At 39.9% G+C, this 22782-nt stretch overlaps 1 protein-coding gene across 1 annotated transcript in view; it reads right to left on the minus strand.

Moving 5' to 3' along the window:
* Positions 1-22782, minus strand: part of AVEN (apoptosis and caspase activation inhibitor) — a 202019-nt gene that overhangs the window by 2322 nt on the left and 176915 nt on the right. The window contains exons 4-5 of the mRNA XM_045450803.1: positions 4020-4090; positions 2110-2205 (exon numbers count right to left, since the gene is read on the minus strand). Of these exons, the coding sequence (XP_045306759.1) occupies positions 2110-2205; positions 4020-4090 (167 nt within the window). The remainder of the gene's footprint in view (positions 1-2109; positions 2206-4019; positions 4091-22782) is intronic.

Consider the following 22782-nt stretch of genomic DNA (forward strand, 5'->3'; position numbering starts at 1 on the left):
GGACTGTAATGTGAAGACTGAGAAGCTCTGTTCTGGTGGGGAGGCGGGGAGGCATGGGGTGACCAGCATGGCAGCAGGGTGGGTAGATGGAGAATGAGGTTCAACTACTGTTGGAAGACCTGTCCCTGCATTTAAGCATCCTGAGCAGATCCAGCTTGCTAATGACCCCTCAGGGCTTTCAGAGCAGTATGGCTTGACACATAAATATTCATCCATCATTCTCAGTGTGCAAGATAAAGCTGTGATGTGGTCTTTCATTATAATCCTGGAGTCATTGAATCTGTTCTGGATTGGGTGTCTGGTGTTGCTTTTTTAACTCCCCCAGTAATTCAAATGTGCAAACACAGTTTGCTCTACATCACTGGGTGGGGTGGGGGTGAGATTTAAAACTAGGACCCGGGTTTTCAAAGTTCCTGTGATTGTTTTATACCTTTTTTCTAAGGCCTGCCACTGATACGACATCCTCACTTTCAAATGCTCACAGTGCTTCCTGTTTCTCCCTAAGTCCTGAGGCCCCATCACCTTCATCTCAGTGCTACCCTGATGTGTAGTGCTAACAACCATTTCTCATTCTGGGGGACCCAACGATGCATGGTGGGACTTGGAACATCTCTGGACACCCAGCAGAGACAGCAGTGGTTTCCCAATCTGTAAGAAAACCCCAAACACTTCTAAAGCTCCATGGCGATTCCCCCTTAGAGGCAAATGCCGACCTCTCTACTTCTCTGCCCTGCCCTTAACTGTCCTCCAGCCCTGAATTCAACCCGCGTGGGTAACCAATTTGTGCATCTGCTCCAGCGTAGCATCACATTCAGGTGCAGAATGAAGCTGATCATTTTAGTTGCCGGGATTGTATTTACAATTAGGACTGCTCAGGGTTTCGCTTTTTGAAAAATTCAGTGGAGCCACAATTAACATTTTCAAGTTCCTGTAGTCTCATCCACTGGGCCTCCTCGTCTCAGTTCATTATTCAACTGCTGTCTTACGCTGGTGTCTCCTACATTTATGTTTTGAGCCCTTAATTCTGCACCATCAATTTCTCTATCCAACTACTGTTTGCACTTTGCGATCTCAGAGGCACAAACCCGTAATGTCCCAACCTCGCCTTTCCTGATGCTGCCCCACCGCCTAGGTGCACAAGCTGGAAAGCCTAGAACAATTCTTCGCTTGCTCTCCATTTCCAGTACTTGACCAAGTCCTGCCAGTTTTACCCACAGGTGCTCAAAAGTAAAGTCAAGCTCTCTGTCACCTCCACCATCATCACCCTAGCCCCAGCAACACGATCACACAGGGATCCCATGGGACCCGTGCAGCGGCCTCCTGTTTTGCTTCCCCTCCTCCACTCTCCTCCGCCACGTGCCTGCACGCACACATTTACCAGACACTTCTGCCTATTCCCCTAGTCCACTCTCCACTATCCTGCAGCCAGAATGGCCCTTGCTATTATCGTTATGAGCAGTATTGCCAAGGTAGATCCGGTTGGGTCACTCTTCTTTAAATTCCAACTCAGACGTTGTTCTACTTTGGATCTCAGCTAATCGGACACTCCTGCAGGAAAGGCATTCTTAAGCACACCAAAGTAGATCGGGTTCGTTATTATGTATGCTCACAGCACACTAGGCTTCTCCTTCGTAGGACTTAACACAATTGGGTCACTTGATTGATACTCCAATTTCCCAACAGATTAAGCTCCAAAGAGCAGGAACCATGTCTGTCTGATCACCCGTTAGTGCTAACAAAGAGTCTGGCATATAGGTTTGTGAGTAAAATACCAGCTAGACTTTATCTTTTTGCATTTCATTCAGTTCCATTACCTTTGATCCTTCAAAATGTTTCAAATGTAAAATGTAAAAAAAAAAAAAAAAAAAAAAAAAAAAAAAAAAAGAAAGAAAGAAAGAAAGAAAGAAAGAAAGAAAAGAAAAGAAAAAAACTCTAAAAATTACTTCATTCTCCCTTAAAACTTTTCAAAATGCTACCTTGATACAAAACCCTCAGATTTACGAAAGGAAAAGCTCACTGTGAGACATTCTGCAGAGGGATATTTTTCACTCATTTTTTCTTCTGCTGCCCTAACCCACACTGTCTGGAAGATGCTATCGGGGTTTTTACCTGGACCAATTCAGCAGCGACATTGAGTCGGAGCGAGAGAGGCAGTTCTTGAAGGGCGCGAACCAATGACTCACAGTCCACATAAAATGCCGAATTCTATCAACAAACAAAAAATTACATATATATCAGGTGATGATTACAAATGACCTTTTAGAAAAAGGCAGAAGATGATAGAAATAAACCATCATTATAACCCCAAGTTATATCCTATTATTAGCTCCATTTTACAGATGAGAACACAAGAGAAGGAAACAAGTCAGCCCAAGTCCTAGAACTAAGATACACCCACCTTCAGGCGTGTCTCTCTAAGGTCTATGCTCTTACCCACATGCTAAACTTCCCTCCAGAAGAAAATGAAGATCAAACTGCTGGTACTAACTGGCCCAGGACAACCCCTGAAGCCCCCTCCTCTGGGAACACTGCACCCCAATGACATCCTGACTCTCAGCACGGCCGGTCTTTCAGCTCTCCTCCCTTGACAGGACCCCCCAGAATCACACTCCTCTGCCGAGACGCAGCAAACGATCTCTTTCCCCGGGTGCTGCTCTCCATCCCTGCCAGCCCAAAGTGGTCCCCACAGTATTATCTTCATTCACTGATAACACCACTTATTTTATGTCACGCTTTTTCATTCATTACAAAAATATTTGCTGATCATCTACTTTAGGTCAGCCACCGTGCTACGGGCAATGCACGAGCATGGTCTCTGTCTGGTTCATCTCTGAACAGGCTGCATCTAATAAAATATCTAGTAAAGAACAAGTTCTCAGTGTTCTGATGAATGAAGAACTTTAGGATTATTTGAAACCCTCGGGATAACTGAAACCTTCTCTGAGAGTCAACATGGCCCAAAAGGAGTTGAAATGTGAGAGGTTATCTGTTTGCAATTTGTCCTAGAATGCTAAACTGCACCTCAGGCATATGCCCACACAGACTCAAGCAGACAAATATTTTTAATTCCCTACTTTCTCCATGGGGTAATACATACCCTATGTAAAGTGACAGGCAGTCACTTTGTAAGTAACACCCCCCGCCGCACAGTGTGGGAAATCAATGCCCATCCCAAACAAGTAGACACCACACCAGTCCAGAGGTAAAATGAACCACTTACAGTGTGCATGTGTGCGGAGCTAATAGCAGAACGGGGAGGAGGGTGCCCGACCCTTGGGCTTCAGGTCTGCTATTCAGCCACCTGCCTGAAGCTGTGGACAGATTGTCTAATCATTGTATCAGACAGTATGCCCTAGCCATGGAGTCAGGGAGCCCATGACAAGCCACCACGCATTCTCTGCGCTTTGTAAAAGGGTAAGAACACCTGTCATCTCTCATATGGAAACAATCAGTCAAATCCCACTTGGAAAAGAATCGAAACTCCTTGGGATAGAAGTATGGCACGAACACAAAGCGAATGAAGTGGTTGGCCTTTCTGGATTCGCTGAAAGACTTCTGTGATATTTGTCCTTATTTTTATAGCTTTATTCTTCTAATTATAGATAAAGAGTTATCTAAAGCTATAAACTTGAGGATTTTTTTCACCTGATACCAAAAGCAGTATGAGGGGGAAAAAATTACTTTTCAACTCCAAGGGGAAGTTTCACAGAAAGGGAAAGAAGAGAGGCCCAACGGCAGAGCAATCCACACAAAAATCATGCCTATAAACTCACTACCTTGCAGCCCAGTCTATGTGAGGAATTCACACAGATGGCCAGGTGTAAAGGTGAACTCTAGCTTCAAAGACCTGTATAATTTAAGCTTCCCAGACATTTTCTGAACGGTTTCTGTAACGGAGACTAAACTGTACATGAATGACTACTCTTTTCTACACGGAGACTCTATCTCAACAATAATGTAAGGATGTTAGTCTCCAGCCTTGAGCAGAGCCAACCCGCATTCGAGACAAATCATCTTACCTGTTTTGGACACGACGCTTCACCATCCCACTCCTTCTCCTCGACAAAGCGGAACTGAGAGAATGAGTCCCCTAGAGACAGAAGAAAAAAAAACCCCACAATTTTATGCAAAAGCCAAAGGAAAAGGCTCAGTTCTCTATATTTCCCCTCTGGCATAAAAGTGCCACTTCTGAAGAGCTAACTGTCCTAAATTCGGCAACATCATTCAGTCGAAGTTCTTGGCTTCCACATCCTTACACAGCAATCTGTGCCCTTGAAAATATTGTGGGCGCCATCATTCACCGTTTCACCCAATTCTCAGTAAGCCACCATCTCCATGCTACTCGAGAGGCAACAAAATAGTTCAGGCCTGCAGACATGGCCATCTACTCGTATTTAGCACATTTTCACCTCATCTGCTTAATGTATGCAAGGAAACAGATATTTATGATTTGGGGAGCAGGTGCAGCTGAAAAGGCAGAAGAAACGAATTGAAGGAAAGAAGTTCTAGACTTACCCACAATATGACAGACTTTTACTATCTCTCTCAGGTGAGGTGACTGTCCTCAACCATCACTCTAAAACTCACCTGGTTAGAATGTCAAATGCAAAGTAAAACTCAAAGAAGGTGCACAAAATTAGTTCATGTGAATCCTGGTGCACTGCTCTGAGCTCGTGGAATAAAGGAAAATGAACACGTAAGATCAGCATAAACAAGCGTGAAAAATGATCCTGGACAGCAAGCTTTGACACAGGGCTTATTTTGTAAATACATACTTATTTGGTTATCTGCATTAAGAACATCTAACTTACACATGAAGAATTCTTTCTCTCCCTAGTTTTCAGGATTCTCCAAAATGTGATCCTCCCTCAATAACCCATGTTTGCTTCCTATGTCTTCCGACTTTCTGCTCGAGTCGACCTCTTTTCACGTTCTAAACATACTTCATATTCTATCCTAGGCTCTTTCTTTTTCAATCCTCCCCCCTTGTCTAGAAGACCCACACACTTCTACCCATTCATATCATATTTATACTCTTTTGTGATACCTCTCAGGTGACTTAACCATAGAATCCATTCTTCTAAATTAAAAGAGGAAAAAGGAAGTGAAGAATTCAAAATTCAAGAGACAAAGGTAAAATTAGACCCTATACTACCCCCATGGGTCAGAAATATGAACATTTGGCAAGATCAAATTAAAAGCAAAAAGGACCAAGAACACCACTATTAGAAGGGGTAAAGTTAATACTCTTAGTCATCGGCAAATCAATTTGATCCCTCAAAAATTATGACAATAAAGGATCTGAATGATATAATAAGGTTTTTTATGTATATATAGATATGAGTATGTTTACATATATATACTCTCTTTATAAATATCTGTGCGACATTAGTTTTTAAAAAGAGCTATAGGGGCGCCTGGGTGGCTCAGTGGGTTAGGCGTCCGACTTCAGCTCAGGTCACGATCTCACGGTCCATGAGTTCGAGCCCCATGTCGGGCTCTGGGCTGATGACTCAGAGCCTGGAGCCTGCTTCCAATTCTGTGTCTCCCTCTCTCTCTGCCCCACCTCCGTTCATGCTCTGTCTCTCTCTGTCTCAAAAATAAAAAAATAAAAATAAAAAAATAAAAAATAAAAAAAACGTTAAAAAGAGCTATAAAAAGGCCACCAAAAACCTCAATAAATCTGAAATGTAGCAGTATTTGCTAATGATAAACATTTATAGCACATATAAGCAAAGGGTTAATATCTCTTACATACAAAGAGCTTCTGCAAATCAACCAGAATAAACCACCTAGTAGAAAAAGAGGAAAAGGAGTGAAAATAAGAAATACCATTTGCTAATATATATAAATATATATATATACACATATATGAATAAATTAAAAATCTGGTAGATTTTTAAAACTTGACCAAATATCTGAATGCCATATTCAGTGTTATTTTTGGCATTCCTGAACGTCTATATTATAAATAATGCTATATAATAATGCTATATAATAATGCTATTATAAATAATGCTATAATCATTATAAATGATGCTATGACTGCATAGAATAATATATAACCAGCGCAAGGTAACAGTAATACAAACAAAGCATGCTACACTGTCTAATATTTGAATATTCACTTTCAAATACAGGTAAGATTCCAACAATGGCTAAATAGCTTGATGTAAACCAATCCTCTTACTGAGAACAGCTTAGGAACACTAGGCCAAAAAGAGCCACTTAGCACACAAGCGACAAAGGTCTCAGAAAGAAGAGAAGCTAAGGAGGTAAGCCTGACATTTAGAACTGCTTTTCCCTTTGAGGCATTTATTCATTCCCACAGGTGGTCCTGAGAAACTGAAGAACTGAGCATAAAGTAACAACCAGGGAATGCAGAGACCTTTTGCTAGTTTTATGGTACAGGGCAGACAAAAATTGGAATTCAGGGCCCAAGGATGAGGAAGAATCTTGGAAAACCCAAGACATTCACATGGGAGCCCTGATGAGTACATCTTAGAAGTGGGAGTTGGGGGGCACCTGGGTGGCTCAGTTGCTTGAGTGTCCAGCTTTTTATTTTGACTCAGGTCACAGTTGTGAGATTGAACCCCATCAGGCTCTGTGCATGGAGCCTGCTTGGGATTCTCTCCCCTCCACCATTTGCATGCTTTCTCTAAAAAATAAATAAATAAACATTAAAAGGAAGAAGGAGGAGGGGGAGGAGGAGGGGGAGGAAGAGAAGGAGGAGGAGAAGGAGGAGAAGGAGGAGAAGGAGGAGGGGGAGGAGGAGGAGGAGGAGGAGGAGAAGGAGGAGAAGGAGTAATGGTGGGGATAAAGTAGGAATAAGCCAGACCTCCCACAGTCTGAGGCAAAGCTATAAATCATCTCAGTCTCTGATTCTGCCCATAAGAAGCAAAAGTAAATCCTTTTTGGAGGAAAATGACATTATCAATAGCCTAAAATTATCTCTACTATTTTTCATAACTAGTGTCCAGAGTTCATTAAAAACCATCAAGTATATCAGGAGAGGAGACCAAGGTAACAAAAAACTAAGGTGGCAGGGGGAGGGGGGACTAAAACCCTAAAAAGATCCACAGAGGTTAAGATATTTGACTTATCAGACATGGATTTCATAATTGAGCAATGTAAACATTTTAAGAATAGGAAAATCTACAAAATCACAATGACATCCATGAAGTCATCATGATTCATATAAAATGTACACATAAAAAATACAAAGAAGAAAATGCTTGAGGAAAATGAGATGCTGAAAACACAATTTGCTAACAGTAATCAAACTTCAAAAACACATTTTTAAAATTATAATAAATAAATCATAGAGAGGCCAACATTGAAAAATAAGCTTGTTCAAATGCCTACGAAAGAATGCCAACCCCTCTGATCCTGTCACTGAAGGTGAAAGAGTATCCAGACTTGTGGAAATCATGAATCTTAGCATTTCAAGAGTGCTTCTGGAAAAGGTGTTACCGAAATTCTTCTTCCTCAATTATACTGCAACATGCACAAAAACAATGGTGATGGTACCAAAGGTGCTACTCCTCTACCCTGTGCATCAGACATTTGGACATGTAGACCTACTTTAAATAAAACAGCACAGGGGCACCTGGTGGCTCAGTCAGTTGAGCATCTGACCCTACGTTTCGGCTCAGGCCATGATCTCACGATTTGTGGGATCAAGCCCCATGTCCAGCTCTTTGCTAGGTATGGAGCCTGCTTCAGATTGATATATTCTCTCTCTCTCTCTCTCTCTCTCCTCTACCAACCCCCCCAACCCTGGCCCCTCGGCCCCTCCCCTGCTCACACTCTCTCAAACAAACAGCACAGTTCCTTAACAATCTATTCAATCCTGCTCCTGCTTTACTCTCTTGTTGGAAGAGTTCCTGGTCTCACACTCACATGGTGAGTCCAGATGGAGAAGTATAGAGTAGAAACCAATGAACAGTGACAGCTAACTGTGGTTGACAATGAACAAACATGGGTGTCTTAAGAGCTGCAAGCGTTCAAAGTTTCGGTCACACTGTATGTTCAGATGGTAATTAAGGCACAGTGCAATGGACAGAACTAGAAAGCATAAAAGGAGTGCTGTACTTTCTTTCTTCTTCTTCTTCTTCTTCTTCAGCCAAAGACTAATTTCATGAGTTACAAGAGGTTGTGGGCCTGCCTTGTTGTGTACTTACACAAAACCCTAAAACAAGATGGAGGGAGAGCCGGTGCCTGTTACACAGGCTGCTTGAGCAACAAAAACCCCATAATATTCTACTTTGATAAGAATGCCAAAATCACAGGCCTGCTAAATCCAATGATAGCTTATTAAGAACATGACTTATTCACTACAATTTGCTAAATAAGGCAGGGGGCAGATTTAAACGAAACTGATATACTTTGAGAATTCACATTTTTCTAACGTATAAGAAGTCTCGTATCATTCTATCGCAGAAATCATGGGGAAGCTGGTGTATATGCAAGGAAAGCCAAGATACAGATACACGTGATATTGAGACAATTCTGTTACATCTTGAAAGTCAACCACATTAATTTACTGCCACAATTTTAGAGCCAAAGTTAATGACAGATTTTTTTCAAATAACTAATTGTATGAGGCAACAAAAATATTAGAAAGTTGGATATATGTGTTGGCAGTAATCTTAAGTATGCTCCTAAAAACATCGAGAGAGTATGTTTCTGGCAGTGCACAATGCTTCAATTTCTGAGATTCCTTCCATTAAACTCATGATCGTCACACAAATCTCCAAGGCCAGTGGTTAATGAGGTTGTAAGTCTTTACCTAGTCTATTACCTAGTTATTATTGGAGAGGACAAGGTTAGTTGCCAAGGGGCAACATTAATATCAGCGGTACTATACTCTGTGTAGTATATTACAGTGACCGCAGGAATAATCCAACGCCAGGTATTGGGGAAAAAGGAGAATATATATTGTCAAAATTATATCTGACTACTATAACCTTTTATTAAAAAATTTCAAGTTCTGGGGCGCCTGGGTGGTGCAGTCGGTTAAGCGTCCGACTTCAGCCAGGTCACAATCTCGCGGTCCGTGAGTTCGAGCCCCGCGTCAGGCTCTGGGCTGATGGCTCAGAGCCTGGAGCCTGTTTCCGATTCTGTGTCTCCCTCTCTCTCTGCCCCTCCCCCCGTTCATGCTCTGTCTCTCTCTGTCCCAAAAAAATAAAGTTGAAAAAAAATTAAAAAAAAAAAATTTCAAGTTCTGTTAAGTTTTCAGATTTTTTTTTTTTTGTACTCCAGACATCCATTCTATGACAGTGATATTTAGCTTTAGTTTCAGCTAAATATGACGTACCACTTGACCATTTGGCCAAAATATGATTTTGGTGTGCCTCCAATATTCAGTTAGTGACACTGTACGAGGCATTTGAAAAACAAGGTAGCTTATGTAACGTACAGCATGGTGACTATGGTTAATCCTACTGTATTGCATAATTGAAAGTTACTGAGAGTAGATCTTAAAAGTTCTCATCACAAGAAAAGAAAATTGTAACTATGTAACAGATGTTAAGTAGATTTGTGGGTATCATTTTACAATACATGCAAATGTTGAATCATTATGGTGAACACTTAAAGCCAACATAGTATTACATGTCAATCACACCTCAATTAAAAAAAGAAGGTAACTATATGTACTGACGTGCAAAGATATTATTTCAACTGCTACCTGAAAAAATCAAGTTTTAGTACAGCATAAATAAGATATATATGCATGCAATATGCATATGCACACATGCTATATACACATGTGTATACATCACAAAAATACTAATATATGCATAGAAATAAGCCAAGATAATTATATACCTATTTTAAGAATGATTCTCTCTCAGAGGATGGGATTGAAGGAGACTTTCCTTTCTGCATGATACATTTTCCAGTTGAATTTTCCTTTGTAAACAACAAGCACATGTTACTTTTGGAACCTAGCCACTAACCACAAAGAAGGAAATCTAAAAAAAAAAAAAAAAAAAAAAAAAAAGCTAAAATTTCTTGAGGGCGAAGACCTTCTCAGAATGCATTTAAGACAAAATATGCATAGATCTCTAAGGCTGGGACCACGGAACCATAGGTGTCATTCATTATAACCCTCCCTTTGTAGAAGAATAGAGAAACCTTAGGTCTAGACAGGCTCAGTGGTCTAACCAAAGCCAGATGGTCAGCTAATGGCTGAACACCAACACCTCTTGAGTCCTACCATTTGTTATTACACCTATAATTAATAAAATTATTTCCACTAGGCTTCTTGGCTGTCTGAGTTTCCTAGAACAAAAACAGGTAACAAATATTTATGACATTTGATATACTAACATTAGACAAGCTGACATGTTGGAAGATATGAAAATTCAAACTCAAAAGTAAATAATTATTCACTTTAGGAAAGGGATTACTTCAGGGGCTCCTTTAAATAACAACAATACGACTTTTAAAAATAAAACAGTTTCACAGAACTCTGGTAATGGTAGTATTCTGCTAATGATAGCATTGGAGAAATAAAGGTGATGAGCAACTCCGTCACTGTATTTACAATACCCAGGATTCTCACTCTGCCTTCCTTCCCAAATTGGTCTAACACAAGTGTTAGAATCAGTAACAAAGCGGACACTACACTTGTTAGAATTTCACAGTACCATATTAATATGCTTTCAAAAAGCTTACCATCTAGTCATAGATAACACAGCTTTGGATTACAAGCTTACCCTTTCAGCCCCACCAGCAAAAAAATTGAAAGCACTTAATACAACCATGAAGCTCTCCAGAGGAAGTTCAGGTGGGATAACAAGGAACAACCTTTATGTGGGCAATAAGAACCCACTAAGATTCCCAGTTCCAACAATATACATCAGGTGTACATGAAGAGTGAGCGCGAAAGAGAGAAGATGTGCCCAAGCCTAGTAATACCTACTAATTCAGTAGTGGCAGCCAATTCCCATAACTGACATCTGTCCTATGTATTTGGAGCTCTTTCTCATAAAACTGGCCCAAGTGGCCGAGTTGCAGTGCATCCTTTCAGAAACCAAGTCTAGAAAGCAAGAGGAATATATCACTAGTTCTGAAAGAATACTTAGTTTTAAGCTCCATTTTCCTGGCTCTTATCGTGATCACATTTGCCATACAGCCCTGAGAATATGCCCTCGACCAGGACATAGGTCTCTGGGAACTCACAAACGAACTCCATAGGCTGACAAGTTCACAATCTTCATAGAAAGAGAGTAAGTCCAAATAGTCATCACTATGGCTGCTATAGGAAAATGAAATATACCCTTTTTCTCTCTCTGAATTTCTCTATTCTCATCTATGAGATATTTGGGGAGTCAAGGTGGATCCTAAATCCACAGGCTGACACAGATCACACCAGAGATGACCCACAGTTTAGCTTAAAGGACATAAAAAAATCTTTGCCACCCAATGTCTAGCTTCCATGGATGAGCTTTTCTAGATGTAGATGTCAAACACTTTGATATTCACCCAAAACAAAGCAACAGCTAACTCTTTGTGAGAAATATTATACAAGCCACTACAGTGATTAATAAAAAAGTTAGGCTGAGCCAAAATAACAGGAGAGGTAAGAAAAATCTCTCCTCCTGCTCAACAGTGACCTATAATTAGGTTTCTCACCAGATGTGGGGCCCCAAAAGCCCCTGAGCATCAAATATCCACATTGAGCACTACACAGTTAGATGTGCCTATCTTTCCAATGCCCTAAAATGTGGCTTTCCCATCTGCATGGATTATGTTGAAGGAAAAGCCAAATACACTCAAGTACACTAAGAGGGTTCTAGGCTTTATGAGAGAAGGATGATGCTGACATTCTGGAATTTAGAATCTAGCTGTTTTCCACAAAATAGTTGGTGAATATTCTGTATTAACCCTGTACCATTGTAGACAATCTTGTAAAATCTCTCAGATCAATTCTTTTTTTTTTAAGTTTGTTTGTTTGTTTGTTTGTTTGTTTAGAGAGTGTGGGAATGGGGACAGGCAGAGAGAGAGGGAGAGAATTCCAAGCAGGCTTCACACACTGTCAGCACAGAGCCTGATGCAGGTCTAGAACCCATGAACCATGAGATCATGACCTGAGCTGAAATCAAGAGTTGGATGCTCAACTGACTGAGCCACCTAGGCACCTCAAGATCAATTATTTTCTGAAACAAGGCCAACATCAAACCCTGGCACAGAATTCCAAGACGGAAGCAAATGATTAGACAAGGCAGAATAAATAAGATAAATGAGGACCAATCCTCAGCCAAACAATGGAATCTTAAGATGTTACAATGACCTGTAGTAAAATAGTGCATCCCTTAGGATTACGTCTGGCTGTGTGTAATGAAGACCTATGAATTTATGGCTTAAACAAGGTAACAAGTTATATCTCTATCAACCAAATGAAGTTAACACTTAGGCAGTGAAATGCTGGCATGGTGGCCCAGGTTCCTTCCAGTTCATTGCTCTGCCATTCCTATGAAGACTCTTCTTGCCATGATTTAAGATGATTACCAGGGCTCCCGCTATCCCATTAAAATTCCAGACAGCAAGATCCAAGAAGACTTGAAGAAAAACGGGCAAAAGGCATGCACCGTCTGTCAGTTATGTTTTCCCAGAAACCACCACAGAACATTTCCACTTACTTCTCTTTTGGCAGTAGCATATTGTTTTATTAAGCTACAAGGAATGTGGGATAACTGATTTCTTCCCAGGTGGCTGTTGGCCCAGATGAGAATCAGGGGTTTGAAGAGAAAGAGAATGAGTATGGGATGGGGAAGGCAAGCACAGTTGACTTTGAATAACACAGTTTTGAACTGCACATGTTCATTTATATGATTTTTTTCAATAAATACAATACTGTAAATATTTTCTCATGACTTTCTTGACATTTTCTTTTCTCTAGCTTACTGTACTGTAAGTATATATGATATATAATATACATAACATACAGAATATGTATTAATCAATGGTTTACATAATCAGTAAGGCTTCCAGTGAACAGTAGCCAGTAGTAGTTAAATTGGGGAGGGGAGTCAAATGTTATACATGGACCTTTAGCTGCACGGCGGGTTGGCACCCAAACCCTGTGATGGTCAAGGGTCAATTGTACCCTCTCTGACAAATTATCAGAAGGTCCTACTCAAGGGGTAGTTAGTAAGGGTCAATTTCTAGGGTAGTGATTGTGCTCACTGAAGTGTGAGTTGTCTCTATTTCAGTGAAATGCTTGTAACATCCAAACTTCTCAAACTGTAGTTAAAATTAACTTTAGAGAATACATGCCTTTCAGCTTTTTTCTCCAATTCTGGTCTGAGGTTAAGTGTAGGATAAATTTCTAGTTTCCAGCATAATGTAAGAATTTTACTGAAATAGTTTACTACCTTTCTCAGGGGAAATGGGCATATGTGAAGTTAACAACTTTAGGAGTAACAATTCATTTATTTAGTAACTTCTTCAACTTCAAGAGTAACAATTCACTTACTTAGTAACTTTTTCATTCTTTCATACAATTTTCAGCACAACTATGTGCCAAACACTATTGGGTGTTAATAATATAAATATATAAGACACGTTCCCTGCTCTCCTGGCTCTCAGATCTGGAGTTGAACAAGTCAAGAAGGGGCTACACAAAACACACACACACACACACACACACACACACACACACACACACACACAAAAGGAGGGTTAAATTCCTTCCCTAAACCTTTAGAAGGGTTTGCGCGGTCCCTTTCTTGTTTGATGCCTATATACACATAATGATATGCTTATGGTGTTGATTTACTTAACACATTCAGCCCAGGGATGCCTGGGTGGTTCAGTCAGTCAAGCATCCAACTCTTGCTTTCGGCTCAAGCCATGATCTCACAGTTCACAAGTTCAGGCCCCACGTCAGGCTCAGTGCTAACAGTGTAGAGCCTGGTTGGGATTCTCTCTCTTTCCCTTTTTCTGCCTCTCCTATGCTTTGTCAAAATAAATAAACTTAAGGGGAAAAAAGATTAAGTCCACTTATTTGTACTTTATTTATAGCCTTTCTGACACCCAAAAGTTAGCGAAAACCATCAAATAATCAAAGGTTCCATGATTAATACCTCAAGTAGACTGCCCTCTAATGCCATCAGTAATCTTATAGTGACACACAATTCACTTCCAGAGAGAGATGAGAAAGAAGAACGAGGCCAACGCCAAACTGTCATTACCTGGAAAATAGCCTGACACCTGTAGAATGATGCTTAGGTACACATACACACACACACACACACACACACACACACACACACACACACACACACTTCAGTGCAGTAATACAGAAAAAAGCACAATCCCACTAGTACTACAGTACTCTCCAAAGCTCACTTTGAAACCCAGCAATGTGGTCTCCTGGCAGAGTCAAACCTTGCCTGAATTCCGTGGCCTATCATCCGTGGCTCCTTACTGTTTCATTTTCCTGTCTCTATACTGAGTACTTTTTTGAAAATCAATCTACCCTTATTATTACTTATGTCTCTCAAACATGGTTATTTTCTACCTTAATCTGCCCAAGTTTTCTTCTTGCAATGAAAAGTTCTCCATCAAAGTTAATGTCAAATAATCAAAAGCACCAAAGACTGCAATCCGACGATGGAACAGATGGCTCAAAGCACACCCTCAGAGGACACCGTTTGGGGTTTGCTGGAGAAAATGTCTGAACGCTCATTTCTATCAGGAATATGAGATTGCTTTCAATTTGTTGTTTACCTGCTAAACGTATGCCAGAGTCTCATAAGTGAAGAATTAAGAAGTCTTCCTATTGTCTTATCTTTGACTTGTCTGATTATTTTCTTACTGTACCTCAGTTCACTGAAACCATCTCTCTGGTACTAATTCACACCTTAGTATAAAATCCAAACTCACACCTTTTAACTGCTGACAGCTCTTCCTCCAGCTTCTATTCTCATTTGTAAGATTCTATAAAGCCTCTTTTGAAAATCACATAAGGATTTTCCTAGTCAAATTTATTTCTCAGAAACATAATATTCTCCATAAAATCTTCAGCTGAGCAGCTCTAGCAAGCACTAGTAATACCCAAGCTGAAGAGAAGAGACTGTAAGCCAACTGCTTTTACTGAGGTCAACTCACGTAGGCGACACAGAACCTGTGAAAGGGAGTCTGAACTTCTTCTTCCTCTTGGTTTTCTTTTTTAAACTTTCCCAATTCTGGTTTTTGAGGACACCTGGAATGAGTCTGGCAGGGCAACATGTCCCCAGACAAACAACATGAGCAGAGGCCTCAAGATAGAAGGGAGTTTGGCCATTCGAGAAGCAGAAGAAAGGCCAGGATGGCTGAAGTGTGGTGAGGGGTGAAGAGGTAAGACATGACTGAAGAGAAGCTGGGTCATATTCTTCACGTGACTCAACACTTGCAACCAGTTACTAAGGTTTACTGCTCAGCGCTGTATTCCACAATAATAGCCAGGCTTAGCAAAACTCAATTCGTCCTACGTATCCATTAAGCACATTTTACATGAATCCCTAAACACATACTAACTCTCAAGTGATGATTATCCTTAAGCTGTTTACAGAGTAAATGAGACAACACCAAACCAAACCCAAACCCAAACAAACCCAAACAAAACAAAAACAGAAACAGAAAGAGAAACAGAAACAGAAACAGAAATAGAATAGAATAGAATAAAAATAAAAATAACATAACATAACATAACATAACATAACATAAAATAAAATAAAATAGCAGGGCCAAATTGTCACCTTCAAAACATAGAAGGTAGAAGATACGAAAGTTCTCTTTGTCCACATAGGATAATAGCTCATTCTAATTAACATTACCATGGCTATATGCCATCGCTCCAAGCCATTCTTGAGAACCTAGAACCCAAACATGAAGCTAAGGAATTGGAAGAGCTATCCTCACTGGTAATTAGCTCAGGGAAAAATGTTGTGGGACCTCTATGAAATGTTTGGGAACAGACAAATCTCCATGCCTACGAACATGCCATTTCCTCCTGATTAATATCCAGAGTCGCTAATCTGGAGAGCGGCAAACTTTTAAATAGTTAGTGAGAGAAGGGAAAAGGAAACATAGTGGGACAGAAGGAACAGGGGAGAAGTATACACCTCACCTAATAACATGGTGAATCCCTGTCACCTGTTCAGATTAGCAGAGAGGGAGTTAGTGTTAAGTCTCTTGGGTCTCTGTTCTTACTCACTGGCCCACAGATTCTAACCCTGGTACCTGGCACTGAGTACTGAACCCTGTCTCCTAGACTTTAGCTATTTAAGACCACAGTTATTCTGAACAGCACCTTTCCAGAACCAATCTCTAACTATGAACCTTGGCCTAGGCCGGCACTCCCAGGCCTGCTGGGATCCATTTCATGGCTATTTTTTTTTCTTCACACAGATGCCAGTATTTATTTTGATGATAAGAGTGTTCAACACCTAAGTGCAGCACTACGAAGCAGAAATGCAAACAACGTGTTCAGAAGCCTTGGTATTTGCTATTACTGAACATATTTCGATGGGCTCTTTTTGGGTCCTGGAATTATTTATATAAATGATATACATTACTTTTATCAGAAAGTCACAAGTTGCCTTGGTAGATCTGTTTAAGGCTGTCAGTAGTAAGGATGTTGATTCTCATTATGTAAGTGCCTTACATGTAAGTGCCTTGGCTTTAACTTAAAGTTTACATTCCACATCTCGAATACGGAATCTTTTTATAAATCTGATACCCAAAAAACACAAAACTATACGGCAGTAACTTGATAAACTGAGTAACTTGCGGATTATACCAAAGGATTCGTGAGCTCACATAAATACATAAATAAATCCACTTTCCAGAATTTCACACTATGCCACTCCACATTTACGACAGATCTACGGTAGTATGGTAATGGCTTTTTTTTTGTAAAGGCAAAAATCCTCTTCCAATTTCTTTCAGTGAGAACAGGGACTAATGTAGGTCATTCATAAAAGTGAAAGGGCGTAAAGCAAACTTTAAGAAAGTAGAAATGCTCATCACTTGACACCATTTTGGCTTCAAAGAGCTTTCATAGGAACACTCTGCTTTCAGATAGCAGAGGAAATCTGTACTGAGATCCCTTGACACCCTTAAAATGTGACTGACTTTCTAAAAGCTTTACTTAACACTTTTCAGAATACACTTATTGTTAAATTAAAGGAACATCAGTGGATTATCTATAAAAAACACCTGTTGTTTGGATGTCAACTCCAGTGTTTTCAGTTTGATGATCATGTTTGTGTTTTATTGTATAGCCAAAATAACCATTTTGCTTTTCACGGGTATTATCAAAAGTAGTAACACTTCTTCAAAGTTTCAAAGCTCAACGTAGAATTTATACAAGTGCACTATCAGAGGAATAGCTCTAAACCATTGGTGTATTTCTTATGTTTTAGGAGTAGAATGAGGGTAATAAATGTTGGGTTTACTGCTGCTTTTTTAAAGGAAGAATTATCTTCTCTTTTTACTACGACTATATGAGAAACTTTGGCTAGGCAAGGAACCAGTGGAATCTGTTTACCAAATTCCATTTGACAAGTTTTAGCAATCATTTTGACATAATTAACCAGCTTTTCTCCATTTCATGTTTACTGCATTTCCAAGAGATGCCACTGGGCAGAATTCAGCAAGTTAAAGGCCTAATTTATCTTAAGCATGTACGTATGCAAATTCAGCCCCATCTGGAGCCTGGTATCAACCAGATAATATGTCTTGGCATCTACCCCTAAAGTATAAGGTGTCTTTTTAATAACAACAATAATATTACAATATGTAAAATGGCAGTGATTACATAATAAATTAATACTATAAAATATGCACATAATATTTAAATATCTCCATAAAATGCATAGGTTTCTCTGGTGGACTGGGGAGGGATGGTGAGGAGATTGTTTTTATTTTGTTTTTTTTTACATTTATTTATTTCTTTTGAGAGAGAGCGAAGGAGAGAGAGAATCCCAAGCGGGCTCTGCACCATCAGCACACAGCCCAGTGTGGGGCTCGAACCCACAAACCATGAGATCATGACCTGAGCCAAAATCAAGAGTCGGACACCCAACCAAATGAGCCACCCAGATGCCCCAGGAGATTGTTTTTTGTATCTGATGTACTGGTGTATTCAAATCATAATCCAAATAAATACCCACAAGACATTTAGTTGATGTGTCCCTTAAATATCCTTAGCATTCATAATTTATTTGTTGAAGAAACCAGACCATTTGACCTGTCAGTTTTTTCACTTCCTGGATTTTACTGATTTGTACTTTCATATTATCTAATCTGTTCTTTTATTCCTTATATTTCCTATAAACTGGGTGTTAGAATTAAAGACTTGATCAGATTAGAACTGAATTTTCTGGAAGGATGCTTTTAAAATCAGAAAATTAATTAAAATTTATAAGGACAGAATCCAATTTTAGATAAGGGTGTAATGTTGGCTTTTCGAGTTATCTGGACAGGAGGAAAGTATCCCAGATATTGGGATACTTTTTGCCTACTACTCTTTGCCTGAAATGTTTAGGAGATGAGCAGATCCTAAAATTGCTCATCAGTAACATCATTTAGTAGTGAAATTAACATAAGTAATAACACAGGAAAGTTTTTTTAAAAAGTGATTAATACACAACCTGTTGTCATCAATAGTGACATCATATAACATCCAAAATGTTAATTGACAATAAGCTTTTCTTCAGATGAGAACACATTAGTTCATGACCACCCATGGAAATGGTTCGATGTTTGTATCCCCTTTTGAACTTTTGTTTTCCAAGGAAAAGGGGTAGCAAGTAAAAGAGAAGACAGTCACTTTCCATGCCGCTTTCCCATCTCTGTAATTTAGAGATGGGACACAAACAGAAGCAGATTTGTGTACAAAGTAAATTCAGAACTCCGTCCTAAGAAATTTCAAAAAGCGGTGCATAATTAGAGATTTCTAAAGAAAGAATTATAATGCTCTGGGCTGGCTGCTTTGTGGGGCTTATGGAATAACTCTTTTAATTTTTTTTAATCCTTATTTATTTTTGAGAGAGAGACAGCACAAGCACGAGCAGGGAGGGGCAGAGAGAGAGGGAGACACAGAATCAGAAGCAGCCTCCAGGCTCCGAGCTGTCAGCACAGAGCCTGACGCGGGACTCGAACTCACGGACCGCGAGATCCTGGCCTGAACCAAAGTCGGACGCTTAACCTACTGAGCCACCCAGGTGCCCCGGGATGACTCTTGCCCCAGCGAGTTTCACACATTGAAGAGAAGGAAAGGGTTCATGCATTCACCACACATGGGTCCCCCACCGCAGTACCTACAGCATCCCAATGTCTACAGGCTTGGTCCTTTCATTTCCTCTGCTGAATATGGCAAATGGGCAGCCCTCTTTCTTCCCACTAACGCAGGGCTTCTAACTCTAAGGGACAGGAACCTAAACTCCTTTCTGCTGCTCCACATGCCTATGTCCAGTCAATTGTACTCAGGTTCTCAAGTTAAATTTTAGTGAGTGATCCATATTATGCTCATTTATTTATAACTATCATTGTGAAAATGTATTATTGCTAAAATGGTCTTTATGTCAGAATTGTAATTGAATTGTAAAGTGGTATTTTGTTACAAAATATAATGTCAATTTTTATCACCCTTTTTTATAGGAGATGTTAAAAGATTTTCTCTTTTCTGGTGGTAAATGAGGGGAAAAAACAGCTATTTGAAATGTCAATGTTTCTAAACCCATTATATTTTTAAAGCTGTTCAAATGTAATAAGTTCTGGCATTGCTTTCCTTTGGTTTCTTTCTGAAGAGGTCTATCCGGCTGCCAAATGGGAACTAGATTTTTTTTCTTGAACAGTTATATGTGACATTTAAAAGCTGATAGTTCTATTTATAGATGCAGTCTTTCAAGGTAACTTAACTGTCTTTAGAGAAAGCTTCGATTATGTAGTTTACATATTTTTTTTCAAACTTTAAAAGGTTTTGATAGCTTGTATAATACACAATTAACTTTCCCTCTTTCTTGGTTTGGTTGCTGGGCCTATGATCACCTAATGGCATGAAGGCCATAGAAGACTGGCTTCACAATGAGACACTTAAGCAATGAATAACCATAAACCACATCAAAATATACACTATCCACCTATGTGAAGAAAAAAATCGCCATGAAATGGACACCAGAATAAAATGGCAGACAGAGATCAGCCTTATGCAGAGGGTCATCAACATAAAGGGAGACATCTCACATGTAGTGAGATGACTTCCTAAAGTTCTCAAAGCAGCTCCACTTATCAAGGACTATGAACCACGATGTGTTGTGTGGCATGAGAGGCCACATGACCTGAAACAAGTAAGATCCAAAATGACCTGATGACTCTGACTCAAGACGATCAACCCAGGCCCAGAGCTCTCTCTCAACTGCTCCTGACACCGGTGCCCAGGCAGGACTCCACAGGGGTCAGGGTAAATGTTCAGCCTGGGACAGAGTTTTCACCAACACCATGAACAACAGGTAACCATTTACACGTAAAAACTGTATCTGACTCAAGAGTGTCAGATCCAGCAATCATAAAAGGCCACCCTTCGTGACAAGGGGTATATGTAACTAGACACCATGGGAATGGGGGTGGGCACAGAGAGAGAGGGAGACACAAAATCTGAAGCAGGCTTCAGGCTCTGAGCTGTCAGCACAGAGCTCGGCATGGGGCTTGAACCCATGAACCATGAAATCATGACCTGAGCAAAAGTTGGATACTGATCCACAAAGGCATCCCCAGAAAGGAATAGTTTTATTATCTTAGAATGGGGTAGTGCTTTTCAAAGCAAGACTTGATATTCGGAAAACCCATAAAGGAAAAGATGAACAGAGTTTACTACTCAAAACTGAAAACTTCTGTTAGGCAAAAGACTACAAACATTAGAAAAAGACTGACTTGAATATAAAAAAATAAAATTAGCAACATAAAAAAGACAAAATGCTGAAATCCTTAGTACACCAACAGCACCTACAAATCAACTCAGAAAAGACACTCAACAAAATTGAGAACAAAACATAAAAATAGACAGATTAAGCTCACATAGGAAAAGATGCTCAAAATTGCTAGTTGTTAGAAAATTCAAATTTAAACCATAGGAGGCCATTTCACTTTTTGACCATGAGACATAAAAATCTAAAAGAGTAACAGGGTTTGTAAGATACCATATGTTTTCACTCTTACGTGGATCCTGAGAAACTTAACAGAAGACCATGGGAAAGGGGAAGGGGGGAAAAAAACTTAGAGAGGGAGACAGCCAAACCATAAGAGACTCTTAAAAACTGAGAGTAAACAGGGTTGATGGGGGGGTAGGAGGGAGGGGAAAGTGGGTGATGGGCATTGAGGAGGGCACCTGTTGGGATGAGCACTGGGTGTTTGTATGGAAACCAAGTTGACAGTAAATCTCATATTAAAAAAAAAAAAGAATGTGGAGACATGGGGCATTTACATTGTTAGTGGAAATGTACATTGGAACCGCCTTTTAAAAAGATAATTGGGCATGGCACAAGAACAGACACTCAGATCAATGGAACAGAATAGAGAACCCAGAAATGGACCCACAAATGTATGGCCAACTAATCTTTGACAAAGCAGGAAAGAATATCCAATGGCATAAAGAGAGTCTCTTCAGCAAGTGGTGCTGGGAAAACTGGACAGCGACATGCAGAAGAATGAACCTGGACCACTTTCTTATACCATACACAAAAATAAACTCAAAATGGATGAAAGACCTCAGTGTTAGGCAGGAAGCCATCAAAATCCTCGATGTGAAAGCAGGCAAAAACCTCTTTGATCTTGGTTGCAGCAGCTTCTTACTCAACATGTCTCCAGAGGCAAGGGAAACAAAAGCAAAAATGAACCATTGGGACCTCATCAAAATAAAAATCTTCTGCACAGTGAAGGAAACAATCAGCAAAACTAAAAGGCAACCAACAAAATGGAAGAAGATATTTGCAAACGACATATCAGATAAAGGGTTAGTATCCAAAATCTATAAAGAGCTCATCAAACTCAACACCCAAAATACAAATAATCCAGTGAAGAAATGGGCAAAAGACATGAATAGACACTTCTCCAAAGAAGACATCCAGATGACCAACCAACACATGAAAAAATGCTCAACATCACTCATCAGAGAAATACAAATCAAAGCCACAATGAGATACCACCTCACACCTGTCAGAATGGCTAACATTAACAACTCAGGCAACAACAGATGTTGGCGAGGATGTGGAGAAAGAGGATCTCTTTTGCATTGTTGGTGGGAAGGCAAGCTGGTGTAGCCGCTCTGGAAAACAGTATGGAGGTTCCTCAAAAAATTAAAAATAGAGCTAGAACTATCCTACAGCCCAGCAATAGCACCAGTAGGTATTTATCCAAGGGATACAGGTATGCTGTTTCAAAGGGGCACATGCACCCCAATGTTTATAGCAGCACTATCAACAATAGTCAAAGTATGGCAAGAGCCCAAATGTCCATCGATGGATGACATCAATGGATAAAGAAGATGTGGTATATATATACAATGGAGTATTACTTGGCAATCAAAAAGAATGAAATCTTGCCATTTGCAACAATGTGGATTAACTAGAGAATATTATGCTAAGCAAAATTAGTCAGGGAAAGACAAATATCATATGACTTCACTCACATGAGGACTTTAAGATACAGAACAGACGAACATAAGGGAAGGGAAGCAAAAATAATATAAAAACATGGAGGGGGCAAAACACAAAAGAGTCTTAAATA

This window comes from Leopardus geoffroyi, chromosome B3 (genome assembly GCF_018350155.1).
Source record: "Leopardus geoffroyi isolate Oge1 chromosome B3, O.geoffroyi_Oge1_pat1.0, whole genome shotgun sequence".
Lineage (NCBI taxonomy): Eukaryota > Metazoa > Chordata > Mammalia > Carnivora > Felidae > Leopardus > Leopardus geoffroyi.